Source organism: Ovis aries, chromosome 6 (genome assembly GCF_016772045.2).
Source record: "Ovis aries strain OAR_USU_Benz2616 breed Rambouillet chromosome 6, ARS-UI_Ramb_v3.0, whole genome shotgun sequence".
Lineage (NCBI taxonomy): Eukaryota > Metazoa > Chordata > Mammalia > Artiodactyla > Bovidae > Ovis > Ovis aries.
The window spans coordinates 47,005,677-47,022,327 of NC_056059.1; the positions used below are offsets into that span (position 1 = coordinate 47,005,677).

The 16,651-nt window shown below is 38.9% G+C and overlaps 1 protein-coding gene across 2 annotated transcripts in view; it reads left to right on the top strand.

Moving 5' to 3' along the window:
- STIM2 (stromal interaction molecule 2) overlaps positions 1-12,638 on the top strand; it is a 184,083-nt gene extending 171,445 nt beyond the window's left edge. For both annotated transcript variants that reach the window (XM_027970914.3, XM_027970915.3), the window contains 2 exons: positions 6,060-6,333; positions 10,963-12,638. In XM_027970914.3, the coding sequence (XP_027826715.1) occupies positions 6,060-6,333; positions 10,963-11,440 (752 nt within the window). In that variant the 3' untranslated portion in view covers positions 11,441-12,638. The remainder of the gene's footprint in view (positions 1-6,059; positions 6,334-10,962) is intronic.
- Positions 12,639-16,651: the final 4,013 nt, after the last annotated feature.

A 16,651-nucleotide genomic window follows, 5' to 3' on the forward strand; every position in this document is an offset into this window, starting at 1 on the left:
ACATGATAGTATACATGTTAGAATGTCATTCTCCCAAATCATCCCACCCTCTCCCTCTCCCTCTGAGTCCAAAAAGTCCGTTATACACATCTGTGTCTCTTTCCCTGTCTTGCATACAGGGTCGTCATTGCCATCTTCCTAAATTCCGTATATATGTGTTAGTATACTGTATTGGTGTTTTTCTTTCTGGCTTACTTCACTCTGTATAATCGGCTCCAGTTTCATCCATCTCATCAGAACTGATTCAAATGAATTGTTTTTAACGGCTGAGTAGTACTCCATTGTGTATATGTACCACAGCTTTCTTATCCATTCATCTGCTGATGGACATCTAGGTTGTTTCCATGTCCTGGCTATTATAAACAGTGCTGCGATGAACATTGGGGTACATGTGTCTCTTTCAATTCTGGTTTCCTCGGTGTGTATGCCCAGCAGGGGGATTGCTGGGTCATAAGGTAGTTCTATTTGCAATTTTTTAAGGAATCTCCACACTGTTCTCCATAGTGGCTGTACTAGTTTGCATTCCCACCAACAGTGTAGGAGGGTTCCCTTCTCCACACCCTCTCCAGCATTTATTGCTTGCAGATTTTTGGATCGCAGCCATTCTGACTGGTGTGAAGTGGTACCTCATTGTGGTTTTGATTTGCATTTCTCTGATAATGAGTGATGTTGAGCATCTTTTCATGTGTTTGTTAGCCATCCGTATGTCTTCTTTGGAGAAATGTCTATTTAGTTCTTTGGCCCATTTTTTGATTGGGTCATTTATTTTTCTGGAATGGAAAATTATTAGTAATTTTCTCTTTGAATATTATTTTTCTTCTCTCTGTTTACTCCTATTGTAATATTAGCTGTATAGAAATATAAGACTAATATTAGCCTCTAGTTACATGTTGGATTTTATTTTATATGCCATCTCTCTTAACCTTTCTTTTTATCTAATTGTGCTGCATTCAGAGAAATTGCCTTAGATTTGTCTTCTAGATTACTTATTCTTTCTGCAGCTCTAATTTTGTTTAACCTGTTGCTTGAATTTTTAATTTCAGTGACTGTTTTCATTTCTGTTCTCCTTGATTCTTCACAAAGTCTACTTGTTTTTTTTAATGCTTTTCCTTTTCTCATATTTTTAGTTTTTGTTTTATAATTTAATGATCTTAAACATCTTATTTTTTAGTTTTATTTGATAATTGTATTACTTGGTGTTTCTTGATGAATTATTGCACCTGTTTCTTGAGTTTGCATAGCAGATGGCTTCTCCTGTTTTAAAGTGTTTTACTGAACTATCTTAAAGAGATTTGCTTTTTTTTTTTCTTCCTCCTGGGAGACATTTGTGAGGAGTAGGAGTAGGAGTAAGAACTGTCTTCAGGGGATTTGCTTTTTTTCCTTCCTCCTGGGAAACACTTTGTGAAGAGCTCCTCAATATGATTTCTTTTGCTCTGGCAGTAGTTTCAAGGGCTTCACCTACTCAGAACCATCCTTTTTTTTTTTTTTTGGTTAACCTCTTGAATTTGAGTTTCACAGACTTTTGCGGTAGTAAAAACTTGATCTCCAAGGTAGTCATGAGTTAGCTTGTACTGAGTTTGAGTATTGAACACCCAGAGTACTGATGTTTCTGCAAGAGCCTTTTTAGGTTCCTGTACCGGCAGAACATGCACTGAAGGGAGTTCCTTGTTCATTGGTCAGATTTTTTTCCAATACACTCTCCCACTGAGGAGGGTGGTGGCCCTTCCAGGACCAGGCTTTTGTCCAGAACACTCGCTCTTGATTCCTTTTCCTCCCCTTATGTGGGCTCTAGCTGTCATTTATAGCCCCCAGTTAAAACCCAAACCCTTAAGTTGCTGAGACTGAGCCCCTCCCACAGCAGTTCCCACATCACTCACAAGCCTATTAGCTCTGGCTTTAGTCTTTCTGTTTGGCATCTGAGAATTTTCTCTTCTTCCTTTCAAACTCAGCTATGCACTTAAAACTATTGTTTTATTTTATTCCACATACTGAAGTATTTGAGGAGATTTAAAATATGTGGTTAGGGGCTGAGGGGTTGGGGATGGTGGTCAGCTTATCTTTGACTGCCATATTGCTAGAACCAGAAGTCCATATATTACTTACTATTTTTGGTTGTTGGTGGTGGGGGGACCCCCTTATTCAAAACAGAATTTTACCTTCTTTGTTATAAGGAAATACAGTTTGCAAAATAGCATCATATTAAACCGCTTTGCTTCTGTATGTAATTACTGATACTAGAATGAAAAATTATCTCAGAAATAAATTTCTGTATAGTAAACTTCAGTGTTTCACTTAACTACTCTGATAAATCACAGGATGGGATGGCTGTAGACTTTCATTGAGAATTAATAATTGCCTGGAAATATTAAACATACTCACCTATGTATCGAAGAGTTTGTTACCCAAGGTCAGAGTGAACTGCTTTTTAATCCTACTTGAGTTTTATGGTATTATAACTGAGTGCAGCCTTCTGTAGACCTCATTAAGCCACAAGGAAGAAGGACCCTCAACTCTAAGTGTATATATCTCTAATGGAAGGATTTGTACATTTCTTTAAGTGAAAGAGATGGCAACATATGTGAGAAGAAGAATTTTCCAAAGAATTGTAGAGTTGTAAACAATTCCATATGTGACCCATGTACTGGTTCTTATCTTTGTTACATTCTTTATTGGATTACTCAAAATTTTCCTCATGTAATATATTTAACTTTTTTCTTAAACCTTCTTAGAGACACATCTTTCCATATTTGTGAGTAATACTCAAGTTTTGCAAGCAGGGAACCCTAATTCTTCCCAGTCTTTCTCATCACTCCTAGTCGTGGCTGAATGTGGCTACATTTTACTGTATATACCAAATAAGCAGTGGCTGATGAGAGTGGCTGCATCATATGCTAAGAGCTGCAGAGCTTAATTATCTGTGTTAGCCTGGATACATTCTTTTAGTATTTGTAGGATGTTATTTCTTCTTTGGCGAAGTGATATTGGACTTTGGAAGATTCTGATATTGGAAATCTAGTTTTGTAATATAGGAATAATAAGTAAGTAAAATTCTAATGGTTGGCCTACTAAATTAAAAGTATTTTCATATTGTATGATTTGTGCTTCAAAAAAGCCTTTAATAGAGGTAGTCCATTATGGAGGTAGTCAAATATTATGAAAATATTCCCTTCAATTTCATCTTCTTTTTTTCACTCCATCAAGATATTTCATTGGCTGTTTCTGTTTGAGTTGTTCATTAATTCACCCACTGAATTCATTCAGCTTACTGATTCACTCAGTAAATACTTATTGTACAGCTGCTTTTTTGCCTGGCTCTGTGCGAGTTGTTGTGATGCACTGTTGAACATTTTACACAGTTAATTCCTTCACGAAACATGCAGTCTAATGGAAGACCAACAAGAGCAATGCAATGAGAATAGTTTCATGATGTGAAAATACACTGTGGTATTGCCATGTGAGAACAAGGAGGGAAATGCTGACCTTCAATTTGGAGGGGCTAGGAAAGTTCCTGGAGGAGCTGCTTTTTAAGCAAAAACCTGAAATAAGAGGTCAAGGGAGAGATGAGATGAGGAATGGAACTGTGAAGTGAGTATCTTTTCCTAGTGTTCCTATAACAGAGAAGAGGGACACCAGTTCCAAATTAGAGGCTAGATAAATAGGGCATTCTAAGCCATGTTAAGGTGTTTGGCTTTATCCTACTCCTAGAATTAATGGGAGTCAAGTGTTCTGGGCAATAAAATGTCATATTCCTTTTCCATCATAAAGAGGTTGTAGAGGCTGCTGTATAGAGAGTAAGTTGGAGGAGAAAGATCAGTTACTAGTCTGGTACAGTGGTCCAGCATAAAGCAGTGGTGGTGGAGGGGGGAGTGGACAGATGTGAGAGAGACTGAGGAGGTGGAACTGGAAACATGTTACGATTAACTAGATGGAGACTGTGATGAAGGAAGAAGAGTGTCAAGAATATCTGGTGTGTCCAATTCATATAACTAGGTGAGGTGTGATGGCTCTTTTTTTTTTAAACCAAGGTGAAAAACAGAGAAGGAGGAGTGTGTTTGGGAGGAAAATGTTGAATTCAGTATGGACATCTGTGGAATACTTAAATGTCCAGTAGGCAGGTGCATGTGAAGTTCCAGCGTTCAGAAAAAAGATGAAAGCTGGAGTCGCAGATTTGGACTTCTGTTGACTGCAAAGGATAGTTGAAGTAATGGGAGTGGATGAAACTTGTTGAGAAGAAAAAGTGGAACAAGCACAGAACAAGGCCTAGAATAGAACTTTGAAGCAGTGAGTAAAGGAAGAGGTGAGAAGATGGTTGGAGAAGTCGAGGAAAGGACAGACTGATGTCACGTGCTGATTCAGTGGTAAGAAAGGATGGAGATACTCACTGAACTTAGCAGTGAGGATGTTTATCTTAACTTTGCTAACAGTAGTTGTAGCGAAATCATATGGAAGCACTTTACCATTTCTTTCCTGAGGGAATGAAGATAAAGTAGAGGAGGCTTTCGTGATCATTTACATGAAAAGGAATATCGATGTCCGCTGAAAACAGTCTGAGCGTAGAGGAGGCTTTGTTGTCACTGTTGTGGTTTATCTGTTTCTCGGGTTTGTTTTTTCAACTTTTATTTTTAAGTGCTGATGGGAAATGGAAGAGGAGAAGATGAAAATAAAGGCAGCAGAAGGGACAGTCAGTAGAATAGGGTCATGGAGCTGAGGGTTGAGAATGGGACAGTAGCGGAAGGAACAGGACGTGTGAGCTTGAAAGGTAGAAATGTGATCAGAGTCTAGATTACCTGGTATCTTAAACTTATACTATTTCAAAAATGGGAGTTTTGAATAACAGTAAGACCAAGGCATGAGAGTGGGTGGTGGAGTAGAATAGAGGTGAATGTCTGGTGAGAAGAGATAAGAAGCATGATTGGTTAAGGTGATAGTCTTCTGGATGAGATGGCTCAAGTTGATGAGAGGTAGGATGAACTGGGAAGAGAATGACTGAACAGCAAGTGCCTAGTGAGATGGAAGTGAGAAATTCATATGTGAGCTTAATAGTGTGAGCAGTGAAGAAACACATTTTTATAAAAGGAGTGAGAGTTTACAGACAATATTGGGGGATGAGAAGGCCATCAATGTGATGTTCTCATGCCACAGATGGGAGTTGTGTAAGAATGAATAGCTTCAGCTTGAGCAGGTGTTCTTAGGAGAGCTCTGTTTCCATTAAGGCAAAGAAATGAGGTGCCCATTCAATGAAGATTTAAGCATGTAGGGGAAGTATGTCTACAATCAGCATAGGTCTAGACTGAGACTAGGAGCGGGTAGAAGGTAATCTAAGGCTTCTGGTTAGTTCCACGATAGTCAGTGTTTAAGAAACAAATTTGTATCTAACCTTTGCCTAAAAAGTAGTGAGACTATATAAACAATATTTAGTGATTCTTGATTTAAAATGTCTCAATGTTCAAACAAGTTGTGCTGTCTTTATGCTGTGTTGATTTTTAAACGTAAGGATTTGTTATCATAGGTAAATACTACTAAGCTTTTAGATTAGTAATGTCAGTTATTATATTAAACCTCAAGTGTTTGTGTTCACGTCTGTTAATTTTTTTTTTTTTTTTAGTTTTTTATTTTTTAAATTTTAAAATCTTTAATTCTTACATGCGTTCCCAAACATGAACCCCCCTCCCACCTCCCCTCCCCATAACATCTTTCTGGGTCATCCCCATGCACCAGCCCCAAGCATGCTGCATCCTGCGTCAGACATAGACTGGCGATTCAATTCACATGATAGTATATTGCAGACCCGGAGAGACTTTACTTACCTAACTGCAAGCAGGCTCCTTTGCTGTTAATTTTTTAGACCTGCTTTCATTTTTGTTACATTTTGTTGCTTCTCAGCTTTCCTGAGAATCATAGGTTATAGAGGGTGGTAATAAGTGTGCAGTTACTCGCTGGAGTAACGGTAGACGCCCTGGTGACAGTGCCACCAGCTGTCTTCAGTGTGTCTGAGTAGCACGCATGAAAGGGGCACTGGGTTTTATGAGCATTGTCATCTGTTTCTGCTTGGTTTTCAGGGACCATGGCTAAACCCGCTGCATCACTGGCCAGAAGCAGCAGCTTGTGTCGCTCCCGCCGCAGCATCATGCCGTCCTCCCCCCAGTCTCAGCGAGCTCAGCTTCCTGCTCACGCTCCTCATCCGTCACACCCGCGGCACCCCCACCATCCGCCGCACACGCAGCACTCGTTGCCTTCGCCTGATCCAGATATCCTCTCAGTGTCAAGTTGCCCTGCTCTTTATCGAAATGAAGAGGAGGAGGAGGCCATCTACTTCTCTGCAGAAAAGCAATGGTACTGGCAATGAATGAAGTACAGTTTGTGTCTGGCTGGGTTGGGGGAGGAAGGAGGTGGGTGGGTACGAGTGGAGTGTGGTGTAGATTTTCTGTTGCTGTGTAACGCATTACCACAGGCTTCATGCCTTCTAACATCACCCCATTTATTAGCTGTCAGTTCTGCATGCTAAAGTCCAAGCTTGATGTGGCTGGGTTTTCTGCTGAGGGTCTCACGAGGCGAAAACCAAAGTGTTGGCTGGGCTTTGTTCTTATCTGGAGCTTGCGGGGCCTCATCAAAGTTCACTTGGTTGTGGCAGAGTTTGGTTCCTTGTGGTGCTAGGACTGAGGTGCTGGTTTCTGTGTGTGCTCTCAGCTGGGGTGCTCTCAGTTTCCAGAGGCTGCCCGCTATTCCTTGCCATCTACGTGTGGCCTCTATGCCTCCTTTGCTTGGAATCTCTGCCTTCCTTTATCTCTGATCTTTAGACACAAATTTAAAAGGCTTACTTGAATAATAATCTCTCCATATTAAGATGAACAGATTTGGTCCTTAATTGTACCTGCAAGATCCCTTCACAGCAGCACCTATGGTAGTGATGGTTAATAACTAACTGGGAGAAGATGTGTGTGTGCCAGGGCTGGGAACTGGGGAACCATCTTAGAAATCTGCCCACTGCAGACCTAGGATATTTTGAGATATAACTATTAGAGGCCATTGAACACAATTGACTCAAGTCTCAGAATATCAGCCTGTCTAATGAAGAGTTGACTCATTGGAAAAGACCCTGATGCTGGGAGGGATTGGGGGCAGGAGGAGAAGGGGACAACAGAGGATGAGATGGCTGGATGGCGTCACTGACTCGATGGACATGAGTTTGAGTGAACCCTGGGAGTTGGTGATGGACAGGGAGGCCTGGCGTGCTGCAATTCATGGGGTCGCAAGGAGTCGGGCATGACTGAGCGACTGAACTGAACTGAATGAACAGTTTTATATGTAAACTGTAAAGGCATGAGCCTCAGTATGCTTGAGCACAAAGAAACATTAAATATGATTGCCTCGGGTTTTAAAATATTTGTTGCCACTTAATGATTTGTTCTGTTGCATGCTAGTACTTGCTAGTGAGCATGCAGTATCAGATGCTAAAGGTGTAGGAACTTACAGGAGGAACTTATATTCACAACAGTTTCTTTTTCTATAGAATGGATATAGTAGCAGTGTGTTCTAGTCCAGTGAGACCTCATGTTGTTGGGAATCTCTCTTTCTAAACCGTATTCCTTTGTTGGAGGAGGAATAAGTGAGAGGAAAACTGATAATAGTTTCTGATCCTGCTACTTAATAGCTACGTAGCCTGACTTCTTACTGCCCTCCTAAGAGAAACAAAGCCAGAGGGAATGGTCTGGACATTTTCCATGAGCCCTGGTGGCTCTCTGTCGTGATTTTTTTTTCCTTTAACATATAATTGTTTTACTTACTAGTAGAAGTAAAATGTATGATTAGCAGGTGATCAGTATGGCATACTCCTAAGGAGATAGAACAAGTTTTGTATCCTCGTTGCTACTGAGAATTTGCTGCAGCTTTGCCTGGTTAACACTTTATAGTTAGCTTTTTTTGTCTAGCTTTTGCAGTGTAACGGTAGTCACCAGTAAGATGGCTTTACTGATAAAACTAATTCTGTGTGGCTTACAGAAATTGGTAGGAAAACTCCAGAATTAAAATTCTTGTCTAGAATTTTTTGCAGGGATGGAAATGTTCAGTCCTTGTTTCAAAGAGCACTGTCAGAAATTCACAGCTCACTGATAAATATGAGAAGAATTTAGATTTGGAAAATGTCCTCTTCTCTTATTTTAGTCTTTTAAGTGTTGAACCTCCAGAATCCTTACAAAATGATAATAAATAAAGCACTTACTATTTACTTATCTTTTTATGTTCTACACATTATTACATGTACACACTCATTTAAACCTTGCTTTAAGTCTTGTTATACATGCATTAAACTTACATAAATTCAACTACATGTCAATATGGGGGAAAAAAGGTAGAAAAATGACATAAATGGTATATACAATTAAGTTCAACATTCCAAAGAATATATGTTGTAGAAAAAAATGGGAGATTTTAAGGTGCACTGGACCTGTATTCCAAATTTGACTAAGTTATACAGAAGAAGCAACACTTCAGATTAGTATTGTTTTGAAATTAGGATGTGAGAACTAGAAGAAATATTAGAAATTAATCAAATTATCTTCCTTTGTCAGGAAAATTGAGATCTGATTAAGTGATTTGCCCAGGGTTGTACAGCTGATTAATGGCCGGACCAGGACTGGAATCAAGGTTTCCTAACTTAGACCAATATTCTGTTTACACATTATTTAGATTTTAGAAACTAGATTTTGGAATATTTTTAACCTAGTTTAGAACTTCATAGACAAAGCAGCCAAAGAACATAACAGAATAAAGAGTAAATTCATAAAATTTTAACTAAATCAGCTTCTGATTCTGGAAGCTGAACAGCTTCTAGGAATGGTGACGTGTGTGTGTGTATATATATATGCACTATTTGATTAATGGACATCTACTCCAGAAAGAAGCCTTGCAGAAAAGTCCTTACCAGTGATTGATTTCCGAGTCATTTCTTGCTGTCTGAACTGCCTCTTGCCCCCTGTTAGCACTATCCATTATCAAGTTGTAAAAGCATTTGAAAAATTATGTAGTACATGTAACTGTATAAAATGAAAGCATCATTTAAATCTCTTATTTTCCCAGGAGATCTTCTGCCTTCTGAGAGCTTGTGGTGTAATAGACAATCTGCACATACATGTATGTGTAAAGTTCATAGAAAGACTAAATAAATCAGCAATCTAATATGTATCTAAAGTATGATATTAAAATGCATGTCAGAAGCCACAAACATGCACCTCCTAATGTGAATCATGACAGTAATCATAGTTCATCCAAAGTGAGAGATGATTCACTTCATTCACTCTGTAAATACGAATTTAGTCCTTGCTGTGTGTTGTGTACTTGCTAAAAAAACTTGAGCTGCCAAGACGGGTGAGACAAGGTCCTGGCCTAGTTCCAGCTGGTGGATGATGGTCATATGTGTTCCTGCCTTTCTGTCTTCAGTTCTTTTCCTTCTCTCACCTTATTTCTTTTGCAAGTTACGTTTTTACTCTGACCCTACCTTGACTGTACTTTTCATTTCATAGTCATTCCTTTGATAGAGTGAATGCTGTTCATCTCACCTGGATGGTACATACGAAAATGAATATAACATGATCCCTATTCTTCCCTCCCTTTCTGCCTTATTTATTAAATATCCCCATTAGCTTGTCACTGCTCCAGGAAAAAACAAGTTAGTAAGACTCCCTGTCTTCATTCAGTCTCTTTTTTTCTGAGGAAACTGACTGTAAACAAGTTAATATAAAATATTTTAGGTAGTGATAAGTTCTGGGGAGCTACACAAAGACAGGTGAAAGAAAGAAAGCTGCTTTGAATAGGGTGACTGGGGAGGCATCTCTGGGAGAGAATATTTGAGCAGGGATGTGAATGACAGGGAGAAGTGAGCCATGCAGAGAAGAGAGGAGAAGGATGAGGCAGAGGGAGCAGTAAGAGCAGCAGCCTTCAGGCAGTCGCAAGGTCGGCATGTGGCAGGAGCAGGGCAGAGGCTGAGAACGGCACGGCGTGCAGCGGGAGGGGCAGCCGGAGGCCTGACCGTCCTGGTCCTGGTGGACTTCGGCAAGGACTGTGGGTTCTAGCCTAAGCAAGTGAGGAAGCGCTGGAAAGTTTCTTGAGCAAAGGAATGCTCTGGTCGAGTTTTTAAAAACCACTTTAAGGGGGCTGTTCAGAGAAGTAACTGAGAGGGGAGAGCCAGAGTGGAAGCCAGGAAGCTGCTGCAGTCCTTGAGGTCGGGCAGGAAGAGGGACAGTGGCAGCAGGGCAGGCAGAAAGAGGCAGCTTCGAGGCATATTTGGAAGGAATAGCTAATAGCATTTACTGTATGTTGCCTTTGGGGTTGTAAACTTTATTTTCCTGGTCTTCTTTATTTCTCTTTCAGCTATGGAGAAAGTGAGAGAAATCACAGAGGAATAAAGTGAGAATTTATTAAGCAGCGCTGTGTCATTGCCTTTCACCTGCCATCCACTCCCTGCCCTGGTCTTCCCTTCTTTTTTAAACTTGGGAGAGGCTATATTTTAGCTTAGTATATTCTTTCCTTTCTTCCTTAGGAAGCTATATTCAGTCAATTTAATGACTGAAAAATAAAAGGAGAGGCAGCGACTATAATTCGTCTTCTCAACTAGATGTCAAATGTATGATTTCATAAGAAAAGTTTTCAGTATGGAAACAAGACACAGAAGTAGCTGAATGATAAAAGTCTGTAAAAATCAAACATTTTCATCTCTCTAACAATTGAAGGAGTTGTAACTTCAGTTATAATGTTTTCTAGATTATTTATCATAGTTGATCTTTAAAATTAAACATTCCATTTTGATAAATAGATTACTTAGAATAGCGGTTTTCTAATTCTGTTCAAATGTATGCAGAACGACAGCTTAGACTATGGAAGTCGCTTTGGTTAGGATCCACTGGAATGGGTGCTGGTTCCCTTAAGAACGCACTGACAGAATTCTACCTTTGCCTCTCTCTCATCCAGGGAAGTGCCAGACACAGCTTCAGAATGTGACTCCTTAAATTCTTCCATTGGGAGGAAACAGTCTCCTCCTTCAAGCCTTGAGATATACCAAACATTGTCTCCTCGAAAAATATCGAGAGATGAGCTCTCTCTAGAGGATTCATCGCGAGGAGATTCGCCCATAACTGCAGACATCTCGCGGGGTTCTCCTGATTGCGTGGGTCTGACGGAAACTAAGAGCATGATCTTCAGTCCCGCCAGCAAAGTATACAATGGCATCCTGGAAAAATCGTGTAGCATGAACCAGCTCTCCAGTGGCATCCCCGTGCCTAAACCTCGCCATACGTCGTGTTCCTCCGCGGGCAACGACAGCAAGCCAGTGCAGGAAGCCCCGAGTGTTGCCAGGATAAGCAGCATCCCACATGACCTTTGCCATAACGGAGAGAAAAGCAAAAAGCCATCAAAAATTAAAAGCCTTTTTAAGAAGAAATCTAAGTGAACTGGCTTGGCTGACTTGGTGTAATTCCATTCAAGTGACATCTTTAAACTTTTATCTCCCATCCTTCACTTCCCCTTTTTTGTTTTAATTTTAGGAATGTAACTCCGTTGAGGCTTTCCAGACTGGATGCCATAGTGGAATGTCCTTAAGGGCAACTGTCTACTGTCTGCTTATTTAAATGACTATATAATCAATATGTCAAGCCAGTTATTACTGAAAAATCATTAAGAGATGAGACAGTTTACAGTCGTTTTTGCCTATTTATTTCTGCTTTGTTATTAGTGATGTATATACACATTTTGTTGAAAGCCACTATGGACTTACAAGCTTTAATGGACTAGTAAGCCAGCATGGGCTTGCAAAAATTTCTTGTTTACCAGAGCATCTTCTTATCTTTCCACAGAGCTATTTACATCCTGGACTGAAATAACTTTAAAGGAGTAAAACTAATTGCACTACTGTTTTCCAGACTGGAAAAAAATCCCTGCAAGTGAAACTGTATAGAGTTTATAAAATGACTACGGATAGGGGACTGTTTTCACTTTTAGATCAAAATGGGTTTTTAAGTAGAACCTAGAATTTCTAATTGACTTGATTTCTGGAAATGAAAACCCGTGCTTTTATTATGGGACGCTTCTTTAAATGCATTTAACATTGTAAGTTTCAAGTCCTGCTGTAAAGATCATGTTGTTTTGTTTATCCCAGGGCTTTCACTGTGATTTTCTGCATTGCAGGCTGTATGATAAAATATAAATAATTTAAAGAGAGAAGGCTTTTAATTCCTTACACAAGTAGAAGAGTTAAAAAACTTGATTGACGGACTTAAAACATTCACAAGCATATGCTGAGGTGGGGGAATGTAGGAATTCAGGCACTTGTTTACAGACTTAATAACTGCAAAGGATTTATGGTTTGTGAAAAACTTGTACTGTGGAAAAGATAATAAATCTCAGACATTATTGTGTGGGACTGTGCTGATTTTTGTTGATAACACTCCACTAAGAACACTATATGTTTTCTGGAGAGCTGTGTAAACTGTCTTCTTGCTTAACTGCAATATAAGAAATAGTGATGTTTTGAAAGCAGGTTGTCAACAAATTTCTTTCTATTTTATATTGTTTGTCATATTTTTATGTAGTTTGAAATGTTTAAATGTTCTAATATCAAGATTAACAAATATAAATTTATGGTGCATTTAGATTGTGTTGTATTAATTTGTAAAGTTTGTTAAAATGATAGCATATGATAAAGGTAACTTCTACTGTGAAGATTGTCACGTGGAGCAACAAAGTACATTAATATCTGAGGAGTTTCTGCTAAAACAAATTCTTTTAAAAATTCAGTCAAAATGATCTGGTTAATGCAGTGTGGGTGGATGCTTGGTGCATATTAACTAGAATGGTGTTTCAGCTTTATGGCTGTAACTGGTAATGTCCAACTCAGTCCTGTTTAGATGAAAATGCTGATTAAACAATCAGCATTGAGACTTACTCCAAAGAAATACTTCAGTGAGAATATGAACAGTTTCCCAACAACTCCTGTAAATTTTGCATACTTTAATGCAGTTGTTAAACTGTTAAGGTCTTGAATGATTTTTATATATACAGATATTTATATATTTAGTAGACAGTGGTATAAGTTAAATAATTTGACTGAAATGAACATAGCGTTTTGGAGTAATTGTAAGTTAACCTGAAAGGTCAAGAGTTGAGGAACATAGGCCCGAAAGCTGTTGAGGAAGGGGAAAAACTGCATAAAGAGTTGAAAAGCGTTCTTGAAAGTTTCTTCAGAATGAAGGGAATATCTTCTTTCTTCTTACAACCAGGCAGAAGTTCTTCCCTCTGAAAACTGCAGAAGGAATGAGAACTTTTCAGTTTGATGAAAAGGAAAGGTAAAAGCTGCAGAGTGTGGAGTGGGGTGGGGAGGAGGAAGGGCTCTAGGAATGCCCAGCAAGGCCCTTGCTCAGGGTTACAAGGGATCCTGGATCAGAAACACCTGTATGCTAGAACTTAGGGTTGGGAGTGGGAGAGGCCAACCTAAGTAGAATGTGGGCTGTCATAAGTCAGAGAATGCATCGTTTGTGCTAGATTTCATACACTTTTTATAAACAGATTCAACCAAGGAATACTTGTTGCTGCTCCATGTTGCCTGTAATGTTTACTTAGTACAATGCTCCATATTCGTAAATTCAAAAGATAATTTGAGTTTTGGAAAGCCACAATAATTCCATATCACATCATTTACACGTGAAGAGTTGGATGTTAGTATAAACTTTTGAACTTAACCTATTTGTAACCCTATTTTAAGCTTATAAAAACCATGGTATTTTCCTGATTTTAAAAGTTATTACTTATAAAAAATGTTTCATGATAGAAAAGTATGAAGAAGAAAAACAACTAAGCAGGTCAAATTCTATTGCCTAAAGTAATCCTTTTAATATTTGGCATGATTTCTACTAGATCATTTTCTATATATTGATACATACTTTACATAATTGAAATCATCATATATATCTTTATATTATACTTTTTCACTTAATATAAGCATTTCTCCATCATTAGTAAAAACTCTTTAAGAGCAACATTTTAGTGATTGTGTGATTTCAGGAGCAACATTTTAATGATTGTATGATATACTATTGTATTGATTTACATTATCTTTTTAAACATTCTTTTATTATTAAACATTAGGCTGTTTCCAGATTTCTAATATATGGAATGCTAGCATTTAAGATTTGTTGAGCACCCTGTATGCCAGGGACTGTTCTAAACTCTATGTTCTCATTTAATTTTTACACAAACCTTCTAAGGTATGATTTTTTTCTTTTTTAAAAATCATTTTACTGATGAGGCAGCTAAGTCCAAAAATTAATTATTTGCTGAAGATCATTAGCAAGTGATAGAATTATGCTAACTTCTAAGTCATACTGCATAAATTCTAAAGAACATTCTCTTCCTTGGAATACATATTTTTAGAAAAGCATAAAGACTTAGTTTATGTACCTGCATATGTGTTTGTATGTATACACATGGAGTCTTACATGTATACCTTGATGGTGACTGAAAATTCTTTCTCCATGTAGCTGTGTTATATTCCCCTAATATCTGAGTGTACAAGTGCCTTTTTACTTCATATCATCATTTCTGAATTATCATTTGGTTAAAACTTCACTATTTTAATAAGTTTTTTTTTATTAGGTAAATAATATCTAGTGTGGATGGAAAGGTTTTTTTATGCCATGTGTTTTTAATTTCAGTGAATTATTTCTTCATGTCCTTTGCCCATTAAGTGCTTGGGGTCCTAGTGTTTTTCTCAATCTTTTACGCAGTCTTCAAATGCTATTGTATTCTTTACTTACTAACTAGAACAGTGAATTTTTTTTTATCAAATAGCATTTTACAAGTTTATTTTTAAAAGTAAGCTGAAGAAAACATACCTTTAAGTTTTAGTCTTACTGCTCTCCTCTTTTTAGGTGTTGAATGAGAAACTAGGTTTCCGCCCCCCCTCCTCCAATAGCAGGTAAGAAGCATTCAGAATCTGCTTAATTCATTCAACAAGTATCTAATTGCTTACCATGTACCAAACATTATGATACGCTCCAGAGGTATCGAGGCTAAAGTGACAGGTACCTCCCCTAAAGAAACTTGTTATTTAATAGGGGAGACAGGTCATAAACCCTAACATAAGGGCAGTAATAGAAATACAAACCAAATGTTGGGAAGAGGGATTATGTAACTCAAAAGTATTTATTAGATCAAGGGTAATTTGATGGTGTTAATTTGCTAAGGATGTGGAGAGGTTTGCTATGGCTGAAATAGGCCAAGTCCAAAGGCAAGTTTTAGGGCTTACTACTAACTAGTAGTCTAGTTCCAACAAGTGAGCTTGCAGTTATTGAGTTCCAGCAAAACACTTTGTGATAGCTGTGAGGGTGCTCATTCTGGGATAAGTTGTTCACCAGAGAGAAGCACTGAGCTACTGCACAAGAGTCCTGATAGTACCGTAAGACTTTCCCTCCCCACCTTCTCAACCCTAAACAAAGCAGTCTGTTGGAATACACTCCGGATTTCCCAAGTAGGCCTGATTTGATCTCTCGGTAACTCATTTTTCTGAGGAAACTCCATACTGTTTTCCATCGTGGCTGAACCAGTTTACATTCCCACCAACAGTGTGGGAAGGTGGTTCTCTCCACACCCTCTCCAGCAGTTTTTAATTGTCAGCTTTGATGATGGCCATTTTGGCAGGTGGAAGGTGATAATCCTCATTGCAGTTTTGATTTACATTTCTCAATTGGTATCAGAAGGTCTTCAGGCCAGTTTTCAGATGTTGCCTCAGTCCCGTCACTGGGCTTTCCTGAGGTTATCTATGGGTCTCTGACCCACATGGTCCTATCCATGACTGTGTGTTGTGGGCCCAGGTAGGACATTGTAGGGAGGACTCAGTGCAGATCTTGATTTCTTATCTTCGAGAAAGGATTGAGGCAATGCCCAGGATTCCTCCTTGAGCTAGTTTTGACTGCCAGGGTCTCCATTATCCCGATGTTTGATCTTTTACTGCTTATGTTGCAGTATCTTCATTTGCCTTTAAAAATGAGAGAGCAAGCAGGTAAGGAGAGCAGTTGTGCAGTTTGTGGGAGTCACAGTGACTCGGCCCCTCCAAATCCCCACTCTTGAAGGCAGCAGGAGAGTCGCCCTACTCTTCCCACATCTTGCCTGGTTGGCCTGGCAGGTTCTAGTCCCTTGTAAGCAGGGCTCTAAGAAATCTTACCTGAGTCAAACTTGTCTTGCTTCCAACTGCCACATTTTAGTTTCAGATAGTTGTGTGACATAGCAGCCATTCCAGTGTTGCCGTTCTGTTGAGAATACCTGGTGTCTATTTCTGGTAGAGGTCTATCACCTCTTTAATTGGAGCTTCTTAGTTCTAAAGTATCCACGTGGGCTAATTTCCCATGTGTGAGAACATTAACTTCTGGAATCTCTCACATACCTCCAGTCCCTGGGATTTGATAGATCAGAGGGAGATTGAAGGGCAATACCACTTGGGAACTGGAAAAGGTTTCTAGAATAAGTATGTGGCTTTTTTGTTTTGTTTTTGAAATACCAGCAATTCAGCTTTGGTGCTTCTCCTTGAAAAAGCTTTCAATTAACACTCAAGATGTGCCTCTGTAGTCAAAAAGTTCTGTGACAGGAAATTAAAGAGGGGCTGGTTGAGGGT